The sequence below is a fragment of the Schistocerca americana genome, chromosome 2 (genome assembly GCF_021461395.2).
Source record: "Schistocerca americana isolate TAMUIC-IGC-003095 chromosome 2, iqSchAmer2.1, whole genome shotgun sequence".
Lineage (NCBI taxonomy): Eukaryota > Metazoa > Arthropoda > Insecta > Orthoptera > Acrididae > Schistocerca > Schistocerca americana.
Window position 1 is genome coordinate 798755669 of NC_060120.1, and position 20323 is coordinate 798775991.

Consider the following 20323-nt stretch of genomic DNA (forward strand, 5'->3'; position numbering starts at 1 on the left):
TGTTTAAAACTGTGCTGCCTCATTTGTTTTATCTTCTTCTTCTTGTTGTTGTGGAGTTTCTGCAGCAGTTGCCGCATCCCACATCTGTCAACAAATGCTTAGATCTTGTCATTCTTCCTCATCCTCTCCCACTCCTCTTCTCTCCATTGCTTCTGGGTTACCTCTCAGCCACACCTTCTGTGGTATTCCTCTTCTTCTCCTTCCAGGAGGTTGCCATTAAAGTGCTCCCTTGGGCAATCTGTCTTGATACATTCTTTTGACATGCTAGCTGTCTTTCTTCTATTTTATCCATAACACTGTACTGAGTCTGTGTCCTTTCTCATTTCTTACAAGCTCAAGTTGGAAAATTCCACAGGTTCTTCCAAGTGGTCCAGTTCTAAATCTCTAAGACTCTTTTCATTTCTTTCTATGAGTTCCCAGCACTCATTCACATAGCTTATTATTCATTCCATGATGGATTTGAATAAATAAATTTTTACTCTTAAACTCATTTTTGAGAACCAAAGTATAGGATTCAATTTTTGGATATCTGCCCTGCCCTGCCTGATCTGATGCTGGATAGCTCCATCACATCTTCAATCACACATTAATATACTATCCAGACATTTAAACTCTACACAATTTAATAAGATGTCCATCAATGTCCAGGTTATTTCTCTGTTGCCCACAACATAGATATTCCATAATCTCAAAATTAATTTTGAAACCCCACTTTTTATACTCTTCTACCAATTCCCTAAGCATGAAAAGTATATCCTCTTCATCATTTGCTCCAATGACCTGATCATCAGCACAGAAAAGTGTGTACATACATTGGTTCTCTACTTCAATATCCATGCCCATGCACTTTCTACACCACTGGTTCAGTGCCTTCTGCACATACATCTTAAAGAATGTGGGAGACAGCATCCTTGCTTCAGTCCTTTAGTTATTCTGAAGGTCTCTCTCACAATTTCTTTCCCTACTTTAATTATACATTCTGCTGACTTGTAGAGGTTTATGAAACTTCTTACATAAAGTTTTGGCAGTTCACTAACCACAGCACCTCGAACAATAGCTTTAGTGGCACTGTGTTATATGCTTTCTCAAGATCTATGAAGACTTAATGACTGCTTAGATTCCTTTCCAACATCTTCTCCATGTTATGTTTTAGGGTAAAAATGTTATCTACACCTGACCTGCCTCTTCTAAAGCCACTTTGTTCTTTCACTTCATTTATAAACTTCTTAACTCTTGATTTTAAAATCCTCCCATACAGCCAGCTAATTGCACTTGTGACACTTATGCCATGATAATTGCTACAGTCCCTTGCTTCCTTTTTTATGTATGGGTCTTTGATATGCTAAGTTTGACTCTGAAAGAATTTCCTCCCCATTCCACATACATTTATTAAATAATTTGCTTAACATTGAAAAATCCGGGATGAAATGTAACAGTATTATGAAAAAGATAGTTGACACTCCCTGTATAGAGGAGATGCTGTCACAGAAAGCCACAACAAAAAGACAGTCATAATGTGCGTTTTCTGACAGTCTTTTTGCTGTGCTTATCTGTGACTTAGCATATTCCCTATATGGAGAGTAGCAACTAACCTTTTCATAATATTGTTAAATAACTTGCTTAGATATTCATATAAAATGTTTGGGCCATACCTCAGTAATTCTGGTGATTTCCCAATTTCCATTTGTGTAGGCACCTTCTGCACCTCTTCCGTAGTTATTTTCTCTACCTTGTCACCCTCCTGGTTCAAATGCATATTTCCCTATACTCTGTCCTTTCTTCTATTAACAGTCCTTTGAAATGATTCCCCCACTCTATTGGACTAATAATCAGCAGGCATGCTCTTTCTTTCGCTTCTTTCCTCAGCCCTCTAATCATTTCCATGCTTCCGCCTCTTTTGTGCCCCACTTGCATTGGTCAACTTCCTAATACTTATCCTCCCACATATAATTTTTCCTTTTGCAGATGTCCTTTTTTACTCCTCTATTCATTCTCACATACAAGACTCTATCATGTTTGTCCTGTCTTCTCATCCAATTACCATACAACATCTTTTTTAGGTTCACTTGTTCTCCAATGCTTTGAGTCCACCATTGTGGGCACCACTTTCTTTCTGCCCCAGTGTTTCAAATGTTGCTTTATATGTGCATTTTTTAATTCATTGGTGCATATGTTCTGCCACTTCTTTTTCCTAAGTGCCTCTGTTTGTTTGATACCTGTAATTTATAAAGAAATTGTACAGACTCTTGTTTTAAGCTATCTAAGTTGTATCTCATAGTATCCACTGTTTTATTTTATCTGTAGTGTACAATATTGTTTTACAATAAGTTATTAAATAATGTGAAAGGCTAATGCTACAATGTTCATTCATTTCTCAATCCCAGCCACTGCACACACTATGTGCACTATTAAGTGACATGAGGACCACTGTGTGTATTGCAACTTCCCATATGCTAGCTTGAAAAAGTGAGTCAGCATGCCTCTATAACAAGTGAGACAAGCTCAGAAAGATGGTAAGATATTAATACTACACAATGTATAGCTTCTGGGAGTTTTTGCAGAAAAGATAAAAAGCAGGAAAAATATAGTGTGAAAGTGTTCTGTGGAATGATAAATTTTTACTATCATTATTATTATTTATCTGTCTCACATTTTTTTACCAAATTCCTGCTCTGTGTTATCTAAGTAATCCTTCAATGTATGGAATGTATTGCTTAAAATATACTTTTTAACTGCCTTTTTAAATAAGTTTGTTTTAGCAATTTACTTAATCTCATAGGGCAATTTATTGCATAGTTTTATTCCTTGGTAGAAAATGCTGTTTAGAGTTTTTACAATATTATGAAAAGAATAGACTGCTATTCACCATAAAGATGACACACTGAGTTGCAGGAAGGCACAATTAAAACATTGTTATACATTGAGCTTTCAGCCAAAGCTTTCTTCAGAAATGAAAACACACACACATTCCCAGAAGCAGGCACACCTCATGAACACATGACTGATATCTCCGGCCACTGAGGCCAGGAAGCAACTCTCATTGAACAAAAGATGCAATCTGCAGCGGTGTGGAGCAGGGGCAGGGATAACAGGGTCAAAGTGAGTGGGGTACGTGCTGTCTGGCAGACCTACAGGGACTAAATGGCAGCACAAGAAGGCTGCCAGGCATAGTATCAGCAGACTGTGGCTATGGGGGATGGAGCAAGGAGGGGAAGCGGAAGTGGAAAAGTAGAGGAGTGCAGATGGGGAAAAAATCAGCAGGTGCATTGGCACAGAGCAGTGTACAATGGGGATGAGAGGATGTGAAATGGGAGGAAGTGATCGGACACAGGAGGTGCAAACTGATTGGTGGAGGGTGTGGGGCAGCAGGTTACCATAGGTTGAGTCCAGGATAAATTTGGGAGCAGAGAATGTGTTGTATGGATAGCTCCCAACTGCAAGCTCAGAAAAACTTTTGGTATAGGGAAGGATCCAGATGGCCTGGGTTGTGAAGCAGCCACTAAAATTAAGATGTGGTGCTCAGCTGCATGCTGTGCCACAGGGTGGTCCTTATTGCTCTTGGCCCAACTTGGCAGTGGCCATCCATCCTAGCGGACAGTTGGCTGGTAATCGTACCAACATAAGCAGCTGTTAAATGGTTATAGCAGAGCTTGTCTATGACATCACTGGTTTCACAGATGGCCCAGCCTCTGATGGGGTAGCATAAGCCTGTGGCTGGAGTGGAATAGAAAGTGCTGGGTGGGTGGACTGGGCAGGTCTTCCACAGGTACATGATTCCTGTGGCAAGAGGTTGCAACGCACCCACCGATCTTTCATTTCCTCCCCAAGAGCCTCCCTATGCTGCATCTGGCAGACTTGTCCTGCTGCCATACAGCCTTTGCGGGTTCCATAAGGCAGCACTCATCTCTTCTCTCCCTTTACACGTACCCTGCTATTCCCTCCACTTCCACATCCCACTCCAGATTGCTGCTTTCATTCCATGTGACAGCTGCATTCTGGCTTCAGCAGCCAGAGGTAGTGGTCATGTAAGCATGAGGTATGCCTGCTTGTGTGAATGTATGTGTGTTTTCTTTTTCAAAGGAGGCTTTGGCCAAATGTTCATTCAATTTGTAACAGTCTTTTACTTGTGCCTGTCTGGAGCTATATGTCTCATCTTTATAGTGAGTTCCAATCTATCCTTTTTCATAATGCCGTTGATTTTCCAACAAGAACTTTCCATTCTTTGTTTTTAGTTTTGTGTTTATTTTCCATTAGTAAACATAAGTTAGATCTAGATCCTGTTTCACGGTCATGGGCAGAGCTGTTTGTGCAGTAATTTTCAATGTTATTTTTTATGTTTTCAGCTAACTGGTAAAGATACTCACTTGGTGCAGTTAAAATCCATTGTTTTGAACAGATCTTGAGAATGAGCTTGACTATAATTGTTGGTTATTATTCTTATTGCACTTTTCCACAGTGTGAAAATTGTGTTCGTATTTTGTGTATTTGTTCCCCAGAAAATAAGGCTGTAGCTAAGAACTGTGTGTACATATCAATAGTATATGAATAAAAGATGCTAACTATTACATACAGATGACAGGCTATAAGCATATAAAATGCTGATGACATCTTGTTTACAAGTAAATTTGTGTCAACACCATTTCAATTGAGAGTCCATATTCACATCTAGAAATTTTGCAATTGTTACACAGTCTATAGAGATACCATCTACATTTAGTTTAACAGCATCATTTTCTCTCTTCAAACAGAAATTCAGAGCATTAGTTCTTTTGTGTTCAATATCACTTTATTGCTTAACGACAATTTGTAAAACTCTTTGAGGTTGTCACTTGTTTTCTCTTCAGGGAGTTCTCATGTTTCCTCAGTGACCTTAATATTGCTATCATCAGCAAAGAAAATTTTTCTCCCATTGCTAATACCACTGGGAAATTCAGTGATGTATATTAGAAACAGTATTGGTCTTGATATGTTGTCCTGAGGAATGTGTTTTGGTTCTGATAAATGTTATCTGTACTCTTTGTAGCCTGTCTGCTAGTTGTGGTCAGAACCAGTCTTGAGCTATCTTTCTTTTTCTTAATGCTTCTGGCTTATTTAATAGAATCTTCTGGTCAACAATATGAAAAGCCATAAACAGAACTAATTATATGTCTGTGGCACACTCGTCTTGTCAAGAGCATCAAGTACCACTGTTGTGAATTATAGTATGGCTGATTCGCACTTCAGAAACCAAACTGTGATTCACTTAAAAGGTTGCATTTATTCAAGCAATCCATTAACCTGTTTTTCAAAATGGATTCTACTATTTTTGAGAATAGTGACAGAAAGGAAGTGGGCTGGTAATTTTCTGTCTTCTGTATTATCTTCCTTTAGCAGAGGTACAGCTCTTGACTGTTATAAATATTGGGGGAATTTCCCTAATGCAAAGGATTCATTTATTGTATTTGTTATGGGAGATTGTATACTCTCTGTACACATGTAGTAAACACACTGGTACTTCATCTAGTGACAGATTTTTTATTTTTTGCATAGTTCATGCTCTGTGATTGGTAGTAACACCATTGTACTTAGTGGATAATTATTTACTTGTGTTATATTTTGCAAATTTTTGTTGTAACTTCTCTCCAATACTTAAAAAATTGTCATTCACAAATTTTGCTAATCAGTATGTTATTGTGCCTTCATTTATCTCTCCCTGTTTCCTTTTTTATGACATCCAGACTGCTTTGCTTTTAAACTCTGTATTCTATGATATTTTGTCATTAAATGACTTATTTCTGCAGAAATCAGCACCTTCCAGAACATTGTTTTATACTTACAACAGTCGTTTACGAACCCTGGGAGAATGACGGTCAGTTTACAACCAGACAGCCAATACTGACGACAATGGCTCTGACTATGCAGCAACAATGACAAGCTACTGCAGTTACTGTTCCAGGTTTTAAAACCTGCCACGAAGCACAGTCAGTACAAAAAAATGTGATAGCATTAGTCAGCCAGCAAATTATATCTTGTTGGCATATGCATTATGTTTCATTTTTCCCATATTCGCAAGGAAAATGACCTTGGAGGAATGAAAACTCCAAAATACCCACATTATCAAGAAAACTTAATCGTGGATGTGTATGTTAAATCTTAGCAACAGGGAATAGATTTGCATATTCAAAGAACTCTGCATTTCTGCGCTATGGCTGAACATAATCTTGCTGTAATTTTTTTCTTTAAATTGCACACAATAATCCATGTCTTGGACACTACATCACTTGCCTGCTTCTGCTGTAATAAGATAGTGCCCAGCTAGATGCTATCTCAAACAAACAGTGCAGTCTGTTATGCATCTAACTGCTGCAATTATACAAACTGCTTACACAAGTTTTGTGGGCAGCTATTTCAGCTGATGGAATGTTCTGAAACACAACTGCAATTGAGTCTTTCACTTTATTTTTGACAATGTTTAGAAACTTTATGCGATAATCTTTGTTTCATGAAGCTATCTTCTCTAAACATTCAGCCTCCTTAAGCCTGGATTACACTGGAGCTAACACAAGCAAATGAGCATTCACAGACAATTTGCCAGTGTTCACTACCATTCAGTTGTACCTGTGGACAAGCATCTACTTTAGGGAGAATGGAAGAGAACATGAGATAATATAAATTCTGGATGCTATGTGACTTTGTACATAAGCATGAAATGTGTGGCTAAAGTGCACTTAAAAATTAACTGCAGTTCCACCATTCCTTAGCATTATTCCAAAACTTTGAATATATGTCAGCTGATACTTTTTGCAGGTTTCTCATCACAACTGAGAAGGAAATTTAAAATTTATACAATAGCATTTACCCTCTGATTATTAACACATTAATTATGATTTTGTATTTCAGAACCTGCTGTATTTCAGAATGTTTGCAGTGATACATGCAAAGCACTTCAAAGATTTTGTTGAAGTATGTACAAGGAAGATAAGGCCAAAATGTAATTAATGCATTGTGAAATACACATATGACCTGCCACACACACTAAATTCTGTTACATAGATTTTTACCAATAATATTTTTCCCCTTGGCATTTATGCTATGAATATCTTGGATTCCATAAGCAGCTACAACATGGTTTACTTAATTTAGGAACAATATATTTTACTCATACCACTCCATCGCTCACACAACTTGTATTTGTAACAACAGAAGTAGAAAAGCTAGGTGATGAAAGATCTCTGTACTCTTGGTTAGGTGGGTTATGGAGCCCCTCAGGAACATAGCGGCTAGGGCAGGGAAGAAGTCTAACATTCACTCAGTGTGCTTGCCGGGGAGCCTTGTCCGGGATGTGGAAGAGGCTCTTCCAGCCGCTATTGAGCGTGCAGGGTGTAGCCAGCTGCAGATTGTTGCACATGTCGGCACCAACGATGCCTGTCGTCGGGGTTCTGAGGAAACCCTTGGGTCCTTTCGATGGCTGGCTAAATTAGTGAAGGCAGCCTCCAGCTCACGGGGAGTGGAAGCCAAGCTGATGATCTGCAGCATCGTACCCAGGGTGGACTGAGGTCCTCTGGTTTGGAGTCGAATGGAGAATCTAAACTAGAGGCTACGTCGACTCTGTGATGAAAATGATTGTAGATTCCTCGACCTACATTATGGGGTGGAAGGTTGTAGGATGCCCCTCGATAGATCAGGGGTGCACTACACACAGGAAGCAGCTACATGGGTAGCACAGTACTTGTGGTGTGCACTTGGTTTTTTTTTTTAGATTAGCTTCCTCACCACAGGAAACAAACTGTTGGCCTGAAAAATTACCAGTTCATGTCACTGATGTGGGTCTGCCAACTGTAAAAATTGTTAGTTCACCTATACTAGGTCATTCCAAAGGATTTAAATATGCTTAATCTCATGTTAGTAAATTGTCGAAGTGTCTGCAGCAAGATCCCTGAGTTACTCTCCAAAATAAACAGTAGCAATGCCAATATTGTATTAAGTATCGAAAGCTGGTTGAAACCAGACATAAAAAGCAGCAAAATTTTGAACTCGGATTGGACAATGTTTAGGAAGGATTAGGACTGATGCTATGGGAGGTGGTGTGTTCATTGCAGTTAAAAGCTGTTTAAATGCCATTGAGATCGATACTGGGTCGGACTGTGAAATAGTCTGGATAAAGCTGTCAATCAGACAAGCACTGACCATTGTATTAGGATGTTTTTGTATACCACCAGCATCCACAACAAATGTTGCAGAACGTTTCAGGGAAAGTCTTGAGTACATAGGAAATAAATATCCAAATTATCCATTAGTTATAGGTGGAGTCTTTAATCTGGCATCCATTGACTGGGAAAATTACACGTTTATCACAGGGGGCAGAAGCAAAGATTCATGTGAAATTATTCTAGGAGTGCTCTGAACATACGACTTTGAGCAATTGGTTATAAAACCAACTCAAGATGGGAACATATTAGATATTTTGGCGACAAACAGGCCTGATTGTTTTGAGGAAGTTAATCTAGAAGAAGGTTTTAGTGACCATAATGTCATTGTAGCTTCTACGTCAGTGGAAGTTGCAAAACAAAACAAAGAAACAACATAGATTTTTCTTCTTTGGGAAAGCAAATGAAAGTGTCATTAATGAATATCTTCATAGTCATCTCCAAGCATTCACCATGGGACACAAAGATATTGAGAATCTTTGGTTGGAATTTAAAGGTATTGTCCACAATGTGCTAGAGAATAAAAAATGTGCCTAGCAAAAATATAGAGGAGAGAAAGGATCCACCTTGGTACAACAAACATACTAGGAAGTTGCTGAGAAAGCAGAGAATTTTGCAAAGTCGTTTTAAACCTAGTCACTGCCCCGCTGACAAACAGAAATTAAGTGAAATGAAAGCAGCTGTCAGAAGGACAATGAGAGATTCTTTTAACAAATGGAGATTCTAAAAATAACCCAAAAAAAATTTGGTCATATGTAAAATCTGTGAATGCTACAAATAATTCAATACGTTCTCTTGCTGACAGTACAGGTAATGTAACTGATGATGATATACAGAAGGCCAAAATACTAAACCTAGATTTTCAAAAACTCATTTACGGCAGAGGACTGCTGCACCATTCCCCCTTTCCATTATCGAACAAACGCAAGGATGGCTGACATAGTGTTTAGTGTATCTAGGACTGTAAAAAAGTTAAGATCCTTAGACGCAGGGAAGGCATCTACCCCAGACGGTATCCACATAAGATTATATGTTGACTATGCTACAAATATAGCACCATTCTTATTCATGATCTATCAGAGATCATTAGATCAGCGGAAAGTTCCACGGGACTGGAAGAAGACCCAAGTCATAGATATCTATAAAAAGGGTAGAAAATCGGATGCACATAATTACTGGCCAATTTCACTGACATCGATTTGTTGTATAATTATGGAACACATTTGCATTCATACATAATGACCTTTGTAGACCCTGAGAAGCTAATCGGCAGAAAACAGCACAGTTTTAGGGAACGGCGGTCATGCGAGACACGGTTGGCCCTCTTTGTGCATGATATACAAGAGGCTCTAGATACCGTCTCCCAGGTTGATGCCATATTTCTCGACTTTTGAGAAGCATTCGACTCAGTTCAGTACTGTTGCTTGCTCCAAAAAGTGTGCACTTACAGTCTATTGGATGACACATGCAGTTGGATAGAAAGTTTTCTAACAGACAGGGAGCAGTATGTTGTCCTGAATGGGGTGACTTCCACAGAAACAAGCGTAACTTCAGGTGTGCCCCAGGGCAGTCTAATAGGTCCACTACTTTTTATGATTTACATAAACGATCTGGTTGATGGTATTGACAGTGGCATTAGACTGTTTGCCGATGATGCTGTAGTCTACAGGAAAGTAGTATCACACGAAAGTTGTGAACAAATCAATGAGGATTTGCAGAAAATTAATGTGTGGTGTAATGGCTGGCAGTTATCTCTCAATATTAGTAAGTGTATCCTACTGCATATAGCAAGGTGAAAATCCCCATTAATGTATGAGTACAAAATAAATGCCCAGTCTTTGGAAGTGGTAACATCCGTTAGGTATCTGGGTGTGACTATTCAAAATGTTCTCAAGTGGAATGGTCAGATTACACAAGTAATGGGTAAGGCAAGCTCTAGATTGCAGTTTATTGGTAGAACCCTGAAGCGATGCAGTCCTTCAACAAAGGAAATAGCTTGCAATACGTTAGTTTGTCCAGTCTTAGAGTATTGTTCATCTGTATGTGACCCTTACCAGTTGGGTCTTATTCAAGAGATTGAGAAGGTCCAAAGAAGAGTGGCAAGATTCATGACTGGTACATTTAGCCATCGTGAGAGCACTACAAATCTCATAGAAAGTTTGAAGTGGGATACACTTCCAGATAGATGGCATGCTAAACGGAAGGGGCTGCTCACCAAATTCCAAAATCTGATCTTCACCGAGGACGTAGAGCATATATTATTGCCACCAACTTTCAAATCGCACAATGATCACCATTCAAAGATAAGGTGAAATTAGAGCTCATCCTGAGGCATTCAAACAGTAGTTTTCCCCTCGCGCAATCTGTGAGTGGAACAGAGGAGGGGAAATATGACTTTGACGCGAACTGTGCCCTCCACCACACACCACTTGGTGGCTAGAGGAGTATATATGTAGATGTAGATGTAAATGCAGTGTAAAAGTAGATAGGGTGTGAACTTCCTTTAATGCTTCATTAATGACCGGCAACCACTGTAACACATGGGAGCACAAGGAAATGCAAACTGTACATGCCCAAGGTCACCTAATGTTTAAACCAGAGAGAATTCTTGTTCACTTACAGTCATTCGCTTATGTAAACTAGGCTTAGAATCCTTATAATTCCAACTCTGAGTAAACCTCTTCCTCTACAGTTCTATGTATAATGTCTGGGTGCCTCACTCATGTGGACTTCATGATGTCTGTACATTACATGTATTCTCTAGCAAATAAATATCAGTATCTTGAAACTGGTTTGAGCGGTTCACTAGCATTAGCTTTCTGTAACATAAAATTTAATGCACTCTGCTTCCTCTACTTGGGACTGGAGGTGACAACTGACAAAAGAGGAGAATGTAACACTTTTTTGCCTGTCATAGCATATCTGGAAACTGACATGAACTTGGGAGTTTCACAGGAGATATTAAATTCTATGAATATGCAAAATCTTTCCCTACAGATACAGCAGGAGTTTTTATGAGATAAGAAAGTCTGGGGAATTCCTCCCCACAATCACTTGCTGATTCAACAGGAAGAAGCACATGCTGATCCAGCAGGAAGCTTCAGAACTACTTGGAAGTATTCAGATGGAAGATTTAGTTATAAACACAGAGCTTCCACTTGAGGAAGGCGATGCTACTGAATCTTTGTAGCTGTCAACATCATTTTTCTATGTAAGTCTGACAAATATATATCTAATATCTGTAACCTATTGATGCATGTTTTGTTTCTGAATTAATAATGCAGTTTCTGGAAGTTCCTGGAGAGAGGACAGTAACTGTGGCCATCTCACAGAAAATTACACCAATATTTGACATGCAGGGCAACTCTCTGTAAAAGAAGAAGAAGAAGAAGTATCTCTTCTTCTGTTTATGAAGTCTATCATTTGTTATACATGTTCCTCTCATTGTCATGACTATAAATGCTAGCAAATGCAGCAGTTTGTTATAATGTTGTGTAACACAACAACATATGGAGGAATTTGTTACAATTTTTCTGTAACATGAAAAATAAATAAATGAATGGTTTATTTATCCATAATAACTTAACAGTAATGGACATAGTCTGTTTACAAACACAAGAACATTAAACAAAAGTTTGGAAGTAAAGATAAATTATACACAATAACATTAAAAATCCTTGATGGAGTACAAACATTTATCATTTAACAGTTGCTTTAATTTTGTCTTAAATATGTTTCCTTTTAACAATTTTATGTTATTTGGCCCGCTGTTATAAAAATTTCTTTCAGTGCAGAAAATTGTCTATGATCTGCTGCTCTTTTATTACTATATTTTATACGGGAATCCTTTCTTTTTCTTGTATTATAATTATGGATTTCATTATTGATTACACTATGCTTCATATTTCCTTTTACAAATGGTGTAGTTCTGAGAACATATGAATGCACTGTTGGTATGTTATACTTAATGAAATATTCTCTACAGGACTGAAGCTTACTATTATTAGCTATTATCCTAACTGCTCTTTTCTGGGCTCTAAAAGTCCTAACTACATATACTATTAGTGCCCCACCCCAAATCTCAACACCATATTGCAGGTGGGAGTGTACAATTCCAAAACACATTTGTCTTAAATCAGATTGTGCTATTATGTTAGAAAGGCGTTTTAGCAAGTTCGTGTTACAGGAGATTTTTTTTATACTTGTAGCTGATGTGCTCCTTCCATGTAAGATGTTTGTCTACTATAATACCCAGGAATTTATGTTTATCAATTGTTTCAACTAATAGCTCTGTTCTGTATCACCTGTCTTGATACATAATTTACAAGAAACTCCATCAGAATTGTCTTGTCCTTATTTAGTGCAAATTTGTTTTTGGTGAGTGATGTTGCAGTAAAATGAAAACTCAGTCTGCTGGTAATAATATTTATAGTTATACATAATACTATAGTTTAATTAGCTAAGGAAATATTATTTTATATAAAGTAACTCAGTGAATATTTTCATGTGAATTAATTTTCAATTTTATTGTTACTGTCCATAACAAACACAGTGTATCAATATACAAGGTGTTACAAAAAGGTACCGCCAAACTTTCAGGAAACATTCCTCACACACAAATGAAGAAAAGATGTTATGTGGACATGTGTCCGGAAATGCTTAATTTCCATGTTAGAGCTCATTTTAGTTTCGTCAGTATGTACTGTACTTCCTCGATTCACTGCCAGTTGGCCCAATTGAAGGTAGGTAATGTTGACTTCAGTGCTTGTGTTGACATGCGACTCATTGCTCTACAGTACTAGCATCAAGCACATCAGTGCGTAGCATCAACAGATTAGTGTTCATCACGAGCGTGGTTTTGCAGTCAGTGCAATGTTTACAAATGCGGAATTGGCAGATGCCCATTTGATGTTTGGATTAGCACGGGGCAATAGCTGTGGTGTGGTTCATTTGTATCGAGACAGATTTCCAGAACGAAGGTGTCCTGACAGGACGACGTTCGAAGCAATTGATCAGCGTCTTATGGAGCACGGAACATTCCAGCCTATGACTCGCGACTGGGGAAGACCTAGAACGATGATGACACCTGCAATGGATGAGGCAATTCTTCGTGCAGTTGACGATAACCCTAATGTCAGCGTCAGAGAAGTTGCTGCTGTACAAGGTAACGTTGACCACGTCACTGTATGGAGAGTGCTACGGGAGAACCAGTTGTTTCTGTACCATGTACAGCATGTGCAGGCACTATCAGCAGCTGATTGGCCTCCACGGGTACACTTCTGCGAATGGTTCATCCAACAATGTGTCAATCCTCATTTCAGTGCAAATGTTCACTTTATGGCTGAGGCTTCATTCCAACGTGATCAAATTGTAAATTTTCACAATCAACATGTGTGGGCTGACAAGAATCCGCACGCAATTGTGCAATCACGTCATCAACACAGATTTTCTGTGAACATTTGGGCAGGCATTGTTGGTGATGTCTTGATTGGGCCCCATGTTCTTCCACCTAAGCTCAATGGAGCACGTTATCATGATTTCATACGGGATACTCTACCTGTGCTGCTAGAACATGTGCCTTTACAAGTACGACACAACATGTGGTTCATGCACGATGGAGCTCCTGCACATTTCAGCCGAAGTGTTTGTACGCTTCTCAACAACAGATTCGGTGACTGATGGATTGGTAGAGGCAGACCAATTCCATGGCCTCCACGCTCTCCTGACCTCAACCCTCTTGACTTTCATTTATGGGGGCATTTGAAAGCTCTTATCTATGCAACCCCAGTACCAAATGTAGAGACTCTTTGTGCTTGTATTGTGGATGGCTGTGATACAATACGCCATTCTCCAGGGCTGCATCAGCGCATCAGGGATTCCATGCGACGGAGGGTGAATGCATGTATCCTCGCTAATGGAGGACATTTTGAACATTTCCTGTAACAAAGTGTTTGAAGTCAGGCTGGTACGTTCTGTTGCTGTGTGTTTCCATTCCATGATTAATGTGATTTGAAGAGAAGTAATAAAATGAGCTCTAACATGGAAAGTAAGCGTTTCCGGACACGTGTCCACATAACATATTTTCTTTTGTTGTGTGTGAGAAATGTTTCCTGAAAGTTTGGCCATACCTTTTTGTAACACCCTGTTTAAAAGATTGTTAAACACAACATTTATACAGTCTATTATCACCACTTAAAGGAAATATCAGATTATTCTCAATCTAAGACCCTAATTCAGCTGAGCGTAGTGTTGGATACAAAAAATCTCACCAGGTTTTGTCAAAGGGGAAGATGTAATTAAAGAAATATGCACTTTAATTTCCCATTAGACCCATTTCTCAAGCACTATGGTGATTGAGAGAGCTATTACAAAAGGAGATGACAGACCAAGCGGGAGGAGAAGATGACGACGTTAATCAAGATAAAACTATTTATGACAGCTGAAGATAGAGATATTGAAGGAGAAGAAGCAGATGATTACAATGAGGAAAATGACATACATGACTGGAAAATAAACCCCAACAAATAGCCAGCAATTATTGACTATGTCCCCTGGAATAACCCAAATGAAATGGTAGAACAGTTACTGTTTTTGCTAGCTTTGAAAGTGTAGGCAATAATTCACTTCGCAGTAAAATAATATCTATTGGAAGGGTACTTCAAGAAGCATCAATTATTGTTTGTGGTTGATGAAGGCTCTCTAAAAATGATTAAATGAAAGACTCAATTGCACAATGGGAAGCTGCTTATGAGAAAATTCCATTGTTTGAAAGACATATCAAAAGGTACATTTTGCAAATTTAAAAGATCTGGAAACAGTTTACATAATTATTGTGTGGGATTATGCATTATAGAACAGTATGCTTTGTATCTTTGGAACAGATTATGAGAAATCATATTCAGTTTCAAAGGAGAATTGGACATGCAGCAGAATTATAGGAAAATATTACAGGCCACCTGTCAAAGATGGTGACAGCTTAGCAGATACACATGTGCTCATTTAAGAATGTACTGCTTGCAACAGGTGATAGTCTAAAAAGTGTTGAAGATGAACAAAGAATATGTGTTATATATGTATGTTACCACTGTGTGACAGCATTAAATGTCAAATGGTTTGTGTTGCAACACAAAGTTAACCCTGAATTTAATGTGCCAATATGCGTGAAAATGTAGAAACAGACATTAAGTGTGACTCATTGTAATAAAAATGTAAAAAAACTATAACAAAATTTAAATACACAGAATTTTTGTTTTTTTGTTCCATTCCCTGCATAATATGCAATAATATAGAAGCCTCATTCAAGTATAGATGCTCATGTGTTTTTGTTGTTGGAAATACAAGCTACATCAGAATGCAGCTTTGTTGCTTTAGTGAATACACAGTGTACTAATGAGGTGGAATTTTATGGGCTATGTATTTTTGGTGAAAAATACTGAGCAGCTCTCAGATAGTATTTGACATAAAGGCCTTTTAGTGATGTAAAGGGCAGAGATAGATGAAATTTACTGATGAGGCAGAATTATAGGAGCTTACTTTCTTGGACAGTGGAAATACTGTTACTGTGGTGTATAAAGCACAGAGATGACAAAGAGGTGGATGTGGAAATATTGCACATAATTCTTGATGAAATTCGGTGGTGAGGTAGAGATGGTGATGAGACAGACAGATGTGGAAATACTCACACATGTGAGATGAAATTTAATGATGAGACAGTGCAGAATTTCCAGGGATGAAACGTTATGCACTCTCTCTCTCTCTCTCTCTCTCTCTCTCTCTCTCTCTCTCTGTGTGTGTGTGTGTGTGTGTGTGTGTGTGTGTGTGTGTGTGTGTGTGTGCGTGCATGCAAAATTCAGAGGTAAATGTCTCTGAAAATGAAGCCACTCAACATAACTAACTTCAGACACGTGGCCAACTCAATGGAAGCTTATGCAATTTCTTCAGAAGCACTGAATATTTTTGGAATTGGCACCATTTTTAAGTAATTGATTGCCTTATTTTAATACACACTGATGGCAATACAGAGGCAAATGTCTTTCAACATAACACTGTTTTATGCAAATAGTAATTGTAATACTACACTGATAAATACAGAGTACACATATCTACAGAATTCAAATGCAAATATGTTTGAAACTAGCCTATTTTACACAAATATCTTTTATCCTGAAACCTAATGAAATGAAGGTTATGTAAGTTTTTGCATAAGTAATGCATATCTTCCTGCACAATTCCAATTGTGTGTAATTTCATACGTAATTTGAGTAACTGAATACCTCATTTAAATACTATGCCAAGACTTGCTGCAGAAGGGGAGCAGTATGAAGAGGGAAAGACAGAGGGTGTACACAGCACATCTGGGTTAGTTCCCACCATCCTGCATTTTTGAAATGTCCCACCAACGTCCACTTGCATTTTTGAACTCCCTGCCACCTGATATCTTGGATTTTTCTGTGGACTGAACCAGAGTCCAAGACTGTGAATCACAAAACTTCCACAGTTTTTTTTCTTTTTTGCAGCTTCACTACTGCAACACCTACAGACAGCTGGCATGTATAAACATACAGCAAAAAAATTGTTTATAAGGAGTGGAGAAAATGCAAATCCATTTATTACCCCTTCACACTGAAATGACTGGATGGATCTGGAAGAAATTTGGAATGAAATTAGCTTATTCCTTGAATTAACACACAGACTACTTTTAAAAATGTGCAGTACTAGATATTTATTGATTTGAAGAACATACTGTGAACTGTGGAACAATAATTATGCTTAGAAAAAGCTATTCACTCTGTGACTTCTAAACTGTATCATATTTGTGAAGGTGCTTTTATTGTTTGATATGTTCTACATAATACAATTCAATGTAATAAATACAAGGCTGATACAATACTCAAAAGTATTTAATTCATACATCCATATAAGGCCATTGAATTTTAGCTGCTGCACATTGGGCGTACCTTACAGTTCCTGAGGCACTTGAAGACTCACAACCAGGGCCAGCTCTAGAGAGGTATGGAGGAGGGGGGGGGGGGGGGGGGGTAAACTGTACCACTGCCCAAGGTGGCAGGTTTTTGAGGGTGGTAAAATCTTAAATTCTAATGTGGTTCCAAAAGGAGGAAGGAAACAAGGAAACAAGAAACTGCAGGGTTTAGATAAATGAATAAATGTGAGAATAATTTGTAAATAGAAATCATTCATAATATCTAGTGTCTTACTGGAAATTGTCTACAGTATTGTGAAACAAGTGACAAAGGAAGTGCTGGAGTTAGTAATGTCGGATGCATCTTTCAAAATAGTAACAACTGCAACTGACAGTGTTGGCGACTTTATTTCTACTATGCACGTATCCAACACTTGAAATGTACCTAAGTCAGCTTGAATATCCCTACAGAAGCAAAAACTTCACAATCAAGAAATCAAGATAAATGTCAGCATATGATGGCCTAATAATTCCTTAAATAACTGTATTGGTATCACTGAGAAAAACACTTTGTAAAAAAAAGAAAAAATAATTAAATACACACAGCCTATTACATGTCATAGTCCTTCAAAACCAGACATGTTTAAATGTGGAAAGATGTACAACATCTTTTCCCCATCACTCCCTCACCTTTGGATCTGTCATTAATACATTTGCCTTGCTCTTCTTCTCACCAGCCTCTAAATTAAATTTGTATGCTTTGTCTGTAACTTCTTTTTAAGTTTTTTATCATTCCCTTTTCTTCTAGGTGTTGTAGGCATAATCAACTTGTGGTATTAATACTTGAGATAATATAGAAAAAAACATCATTCCTTATTTTGGAGCTGAATCAACTAAAATGCATGACCTGTTTATCAAGTTTTGTTGTATTTCACACTGTTTGCATTCCAAGAACTTTTTTTGGCATATAAGTATTACTTTTCACTACAATTAATGAAACTGCTTTGAAAACTGCTTGTTTTGAGCCATAAATCATGATTGCAGCATACTGGAAAGCATATCTTCTCGATATTCAACCATAACCATTTTTCTTTTATGCACTGTGGACACACTAAATAGACACTGGCGATTTATACACTTTTTACAACAAATACAGCATTTATGTGTGAGCCACTCACTATCCTGTGACCTTTCACTTTGTAAACAGATACCATCAACAACACAGTATTCAGATGTCCTGGTTCCTAAAGGTCTTGCACTGCCTGCTCCTGCCTGCTCAGGGAACGAGAAAAAGTAAAACAGATTTTAGTTACATCCTCTGTATGTGACATACCTTAATTTTCTATAAAAACAAAGATGAGGTGACTTACCGAACAAAAGCGCTGGCAGGTCGATAGACACACAAACAAACACAAACACACACACAAAATTCAAGCTTTCGCAACAAACTGTTGCCTCATCAGGAAAGAGGGAAGGAGAGGGGAAGACGAAAGGAAGTGGGTTTTAAGGGAGAGGATAAGGAGTCATTCCAATCCCGGGAGCGGAAAGACTTACCTTAGGGGGAAAAAAGGACAGGTATACACTCGCACACACGCACATATCCATCCACACATACAGACACAAGCAGACATATTTAAAGACAAAGAGTTTGGGCAGAGATGTCAGTCGAGGCAGAAGTGTAGAGGCAAAGAAGTTGTTGAAAGACAGGTGAGGTATGAGTGGCGGCAACTTGAAATTAGCGGAGATTGAGGCCTGGCGGATGACGAGAAGAGAGGATATACTGAAGGGCAAGTTCCCATCTCCGGAGTTCGGATAGGTTGGTGTTGGTGGGAAGTATCCAGATAACCCGGACGGTGTAACACTGTGCCAAGATGTGCTGGCTGTGCACCAAGGCATGTTTAGCCACAGGGTGATCCTCATTACCAACAAACACTGTCTGCCTGTGTCCATTCATGCGAATGGACAGTTTGTTGCTGGTCATTCCCACATAGAATGCATCACAGTGTAGGCAGGTCAGTTGGTAAATCACGTGGGTGCTTTCACACGTGGCTCTGCCTCTGATCGTGTACACCTTCCGGGTTACAGGACTGGAGTAGGTGGTGGTGGGAGGGTGCATGGGACAGGTTTTGCATCGGGGGCGGTTACAAGGATAGGAGCCAGAGGGTAGGGAAGGTGGTTTGGGGGTTTCATAGGGATGAACTAACAGGTTACGAAGGTTAGGTGGACGGCGGAAAGACACTCTTGGCGGAGTGGGGAGGATTTCATGAAGGATGGATCTCATTTCAGGGCAGGATTTGAGGAAGTCGTATCCCTGCTGGAGAGCCACATTCAGAGTCTGGTCCAGTCCCGGAAAGTATCCTGTCACAAGTGGGGCACTTTTGTGGTTCTTCTGTGGGGGATTCTGGGTTTGAGGGGACGAGGAAGTGGCTCTGGTTATTTGCTTCTGTACCAGGTCGGGAGGGTAGTTGCGGGATGCGAAAGCTGTTTTCAGGTTGTTGGTGTAATGATTCAGGGATTCCGGACTGGAGCAGATTCGTTTGCCACGAAGACCCAGGCTGTAGGGAAGGGACCGTTTGATGTGGAATGGGTGGCAGCTGTCATAATGGAGGTACTGTTGCTTGTTGGTGGGTTTGATGTGGACGGACGTGTGAAGTTGGCCATTGGACAGGTGGAGGTCAACGTCAAGGAAAGTGGCATGGGATTTGGAGTAGGACCAGGTGAAACTGATGGAACCAAAGGAGTTGAGGTTGGAGAGGAAATTCTGGAGTTCTTCTTCACTGTGAGTCCAGATCATGAAGATGTCATCAATAAATCTGTACCAAACTTTGGGTTGGCAGACTTGGGTAACCAAGAAGGCTTCCTCTAAGCGACCCATGAATAGGTTGGCGTACGAGGGGGCCATCCTGGTGCCCATGGCTGTTCCCTTTAATTGTTGGTATGTCTGGCCCTCAAAAGTGAAGAAGTTGTGGGTCAGGATGATGCTGGCTAAGGTGATGAGGAAAGAGGTTTTAGGTAGGGTGGCAGGTGATCGGCGTGAAAGGAAATGCTCCATCGCAGCGAGGCCCTGGACGTGCGGAATATTAGTGTATAAGGACGTGGCATCAATGGTTACAAGGATGGTTTCCGGGGGTAACAGATTGGGTAAGGATTCCAGGCGTTCAAGGAAGTGGTTGGTGTCCTTGATGAAGGATGGGAGACTACATGTAATGGGTTGAAG

General features: G+C 39.2%; 1 protein-coding gene across 1 annotated transcript in view; it reads right to left on the reverse strand.

Moving 5' to 3' along the window:
* The window catches only part of LOC124594445 (dynein regulatory complex protein 1), a 326671-nt gene that overhangs the window by 41356 nt on the left and 264992 nt on the right, over positions 1–20323 (reverse strand). The window contains exons 11-20 of the mRNA XM_047132821.1: positions 18364–18378; positions 18085–18228; positions 16532–16719; positions 16334–16356; positions 16190–16264; positions 14315–14328; positions 11527–11719; positions 6265–6301; positions 2047–2216; positions 1653–1741 (exon numbers count right to left, since the gene is read on the reverse strand). Of these exons, the coding sequence (XP_046988777.1) occupies positions 1653–1741; positions 2047–2216; positions 6265–6301; positions 11527–11719; positions 14315–14328; positions 16190–16264; positions 16334–16356; positions 16532–16719; positions 18085–18228; positions 18364–18378 (948 nt within the window). The remainder of the gene's footprint in view (positions 1–1652; positions 1742–2046; positions 2217–6264; positions 6302–11526; positions 11720–14314; positions 14329–16189; positions 16265–16333; positions 16357–16531; positions 16720–18084; positions 18229–18363; positions 18379–20323) is intronic.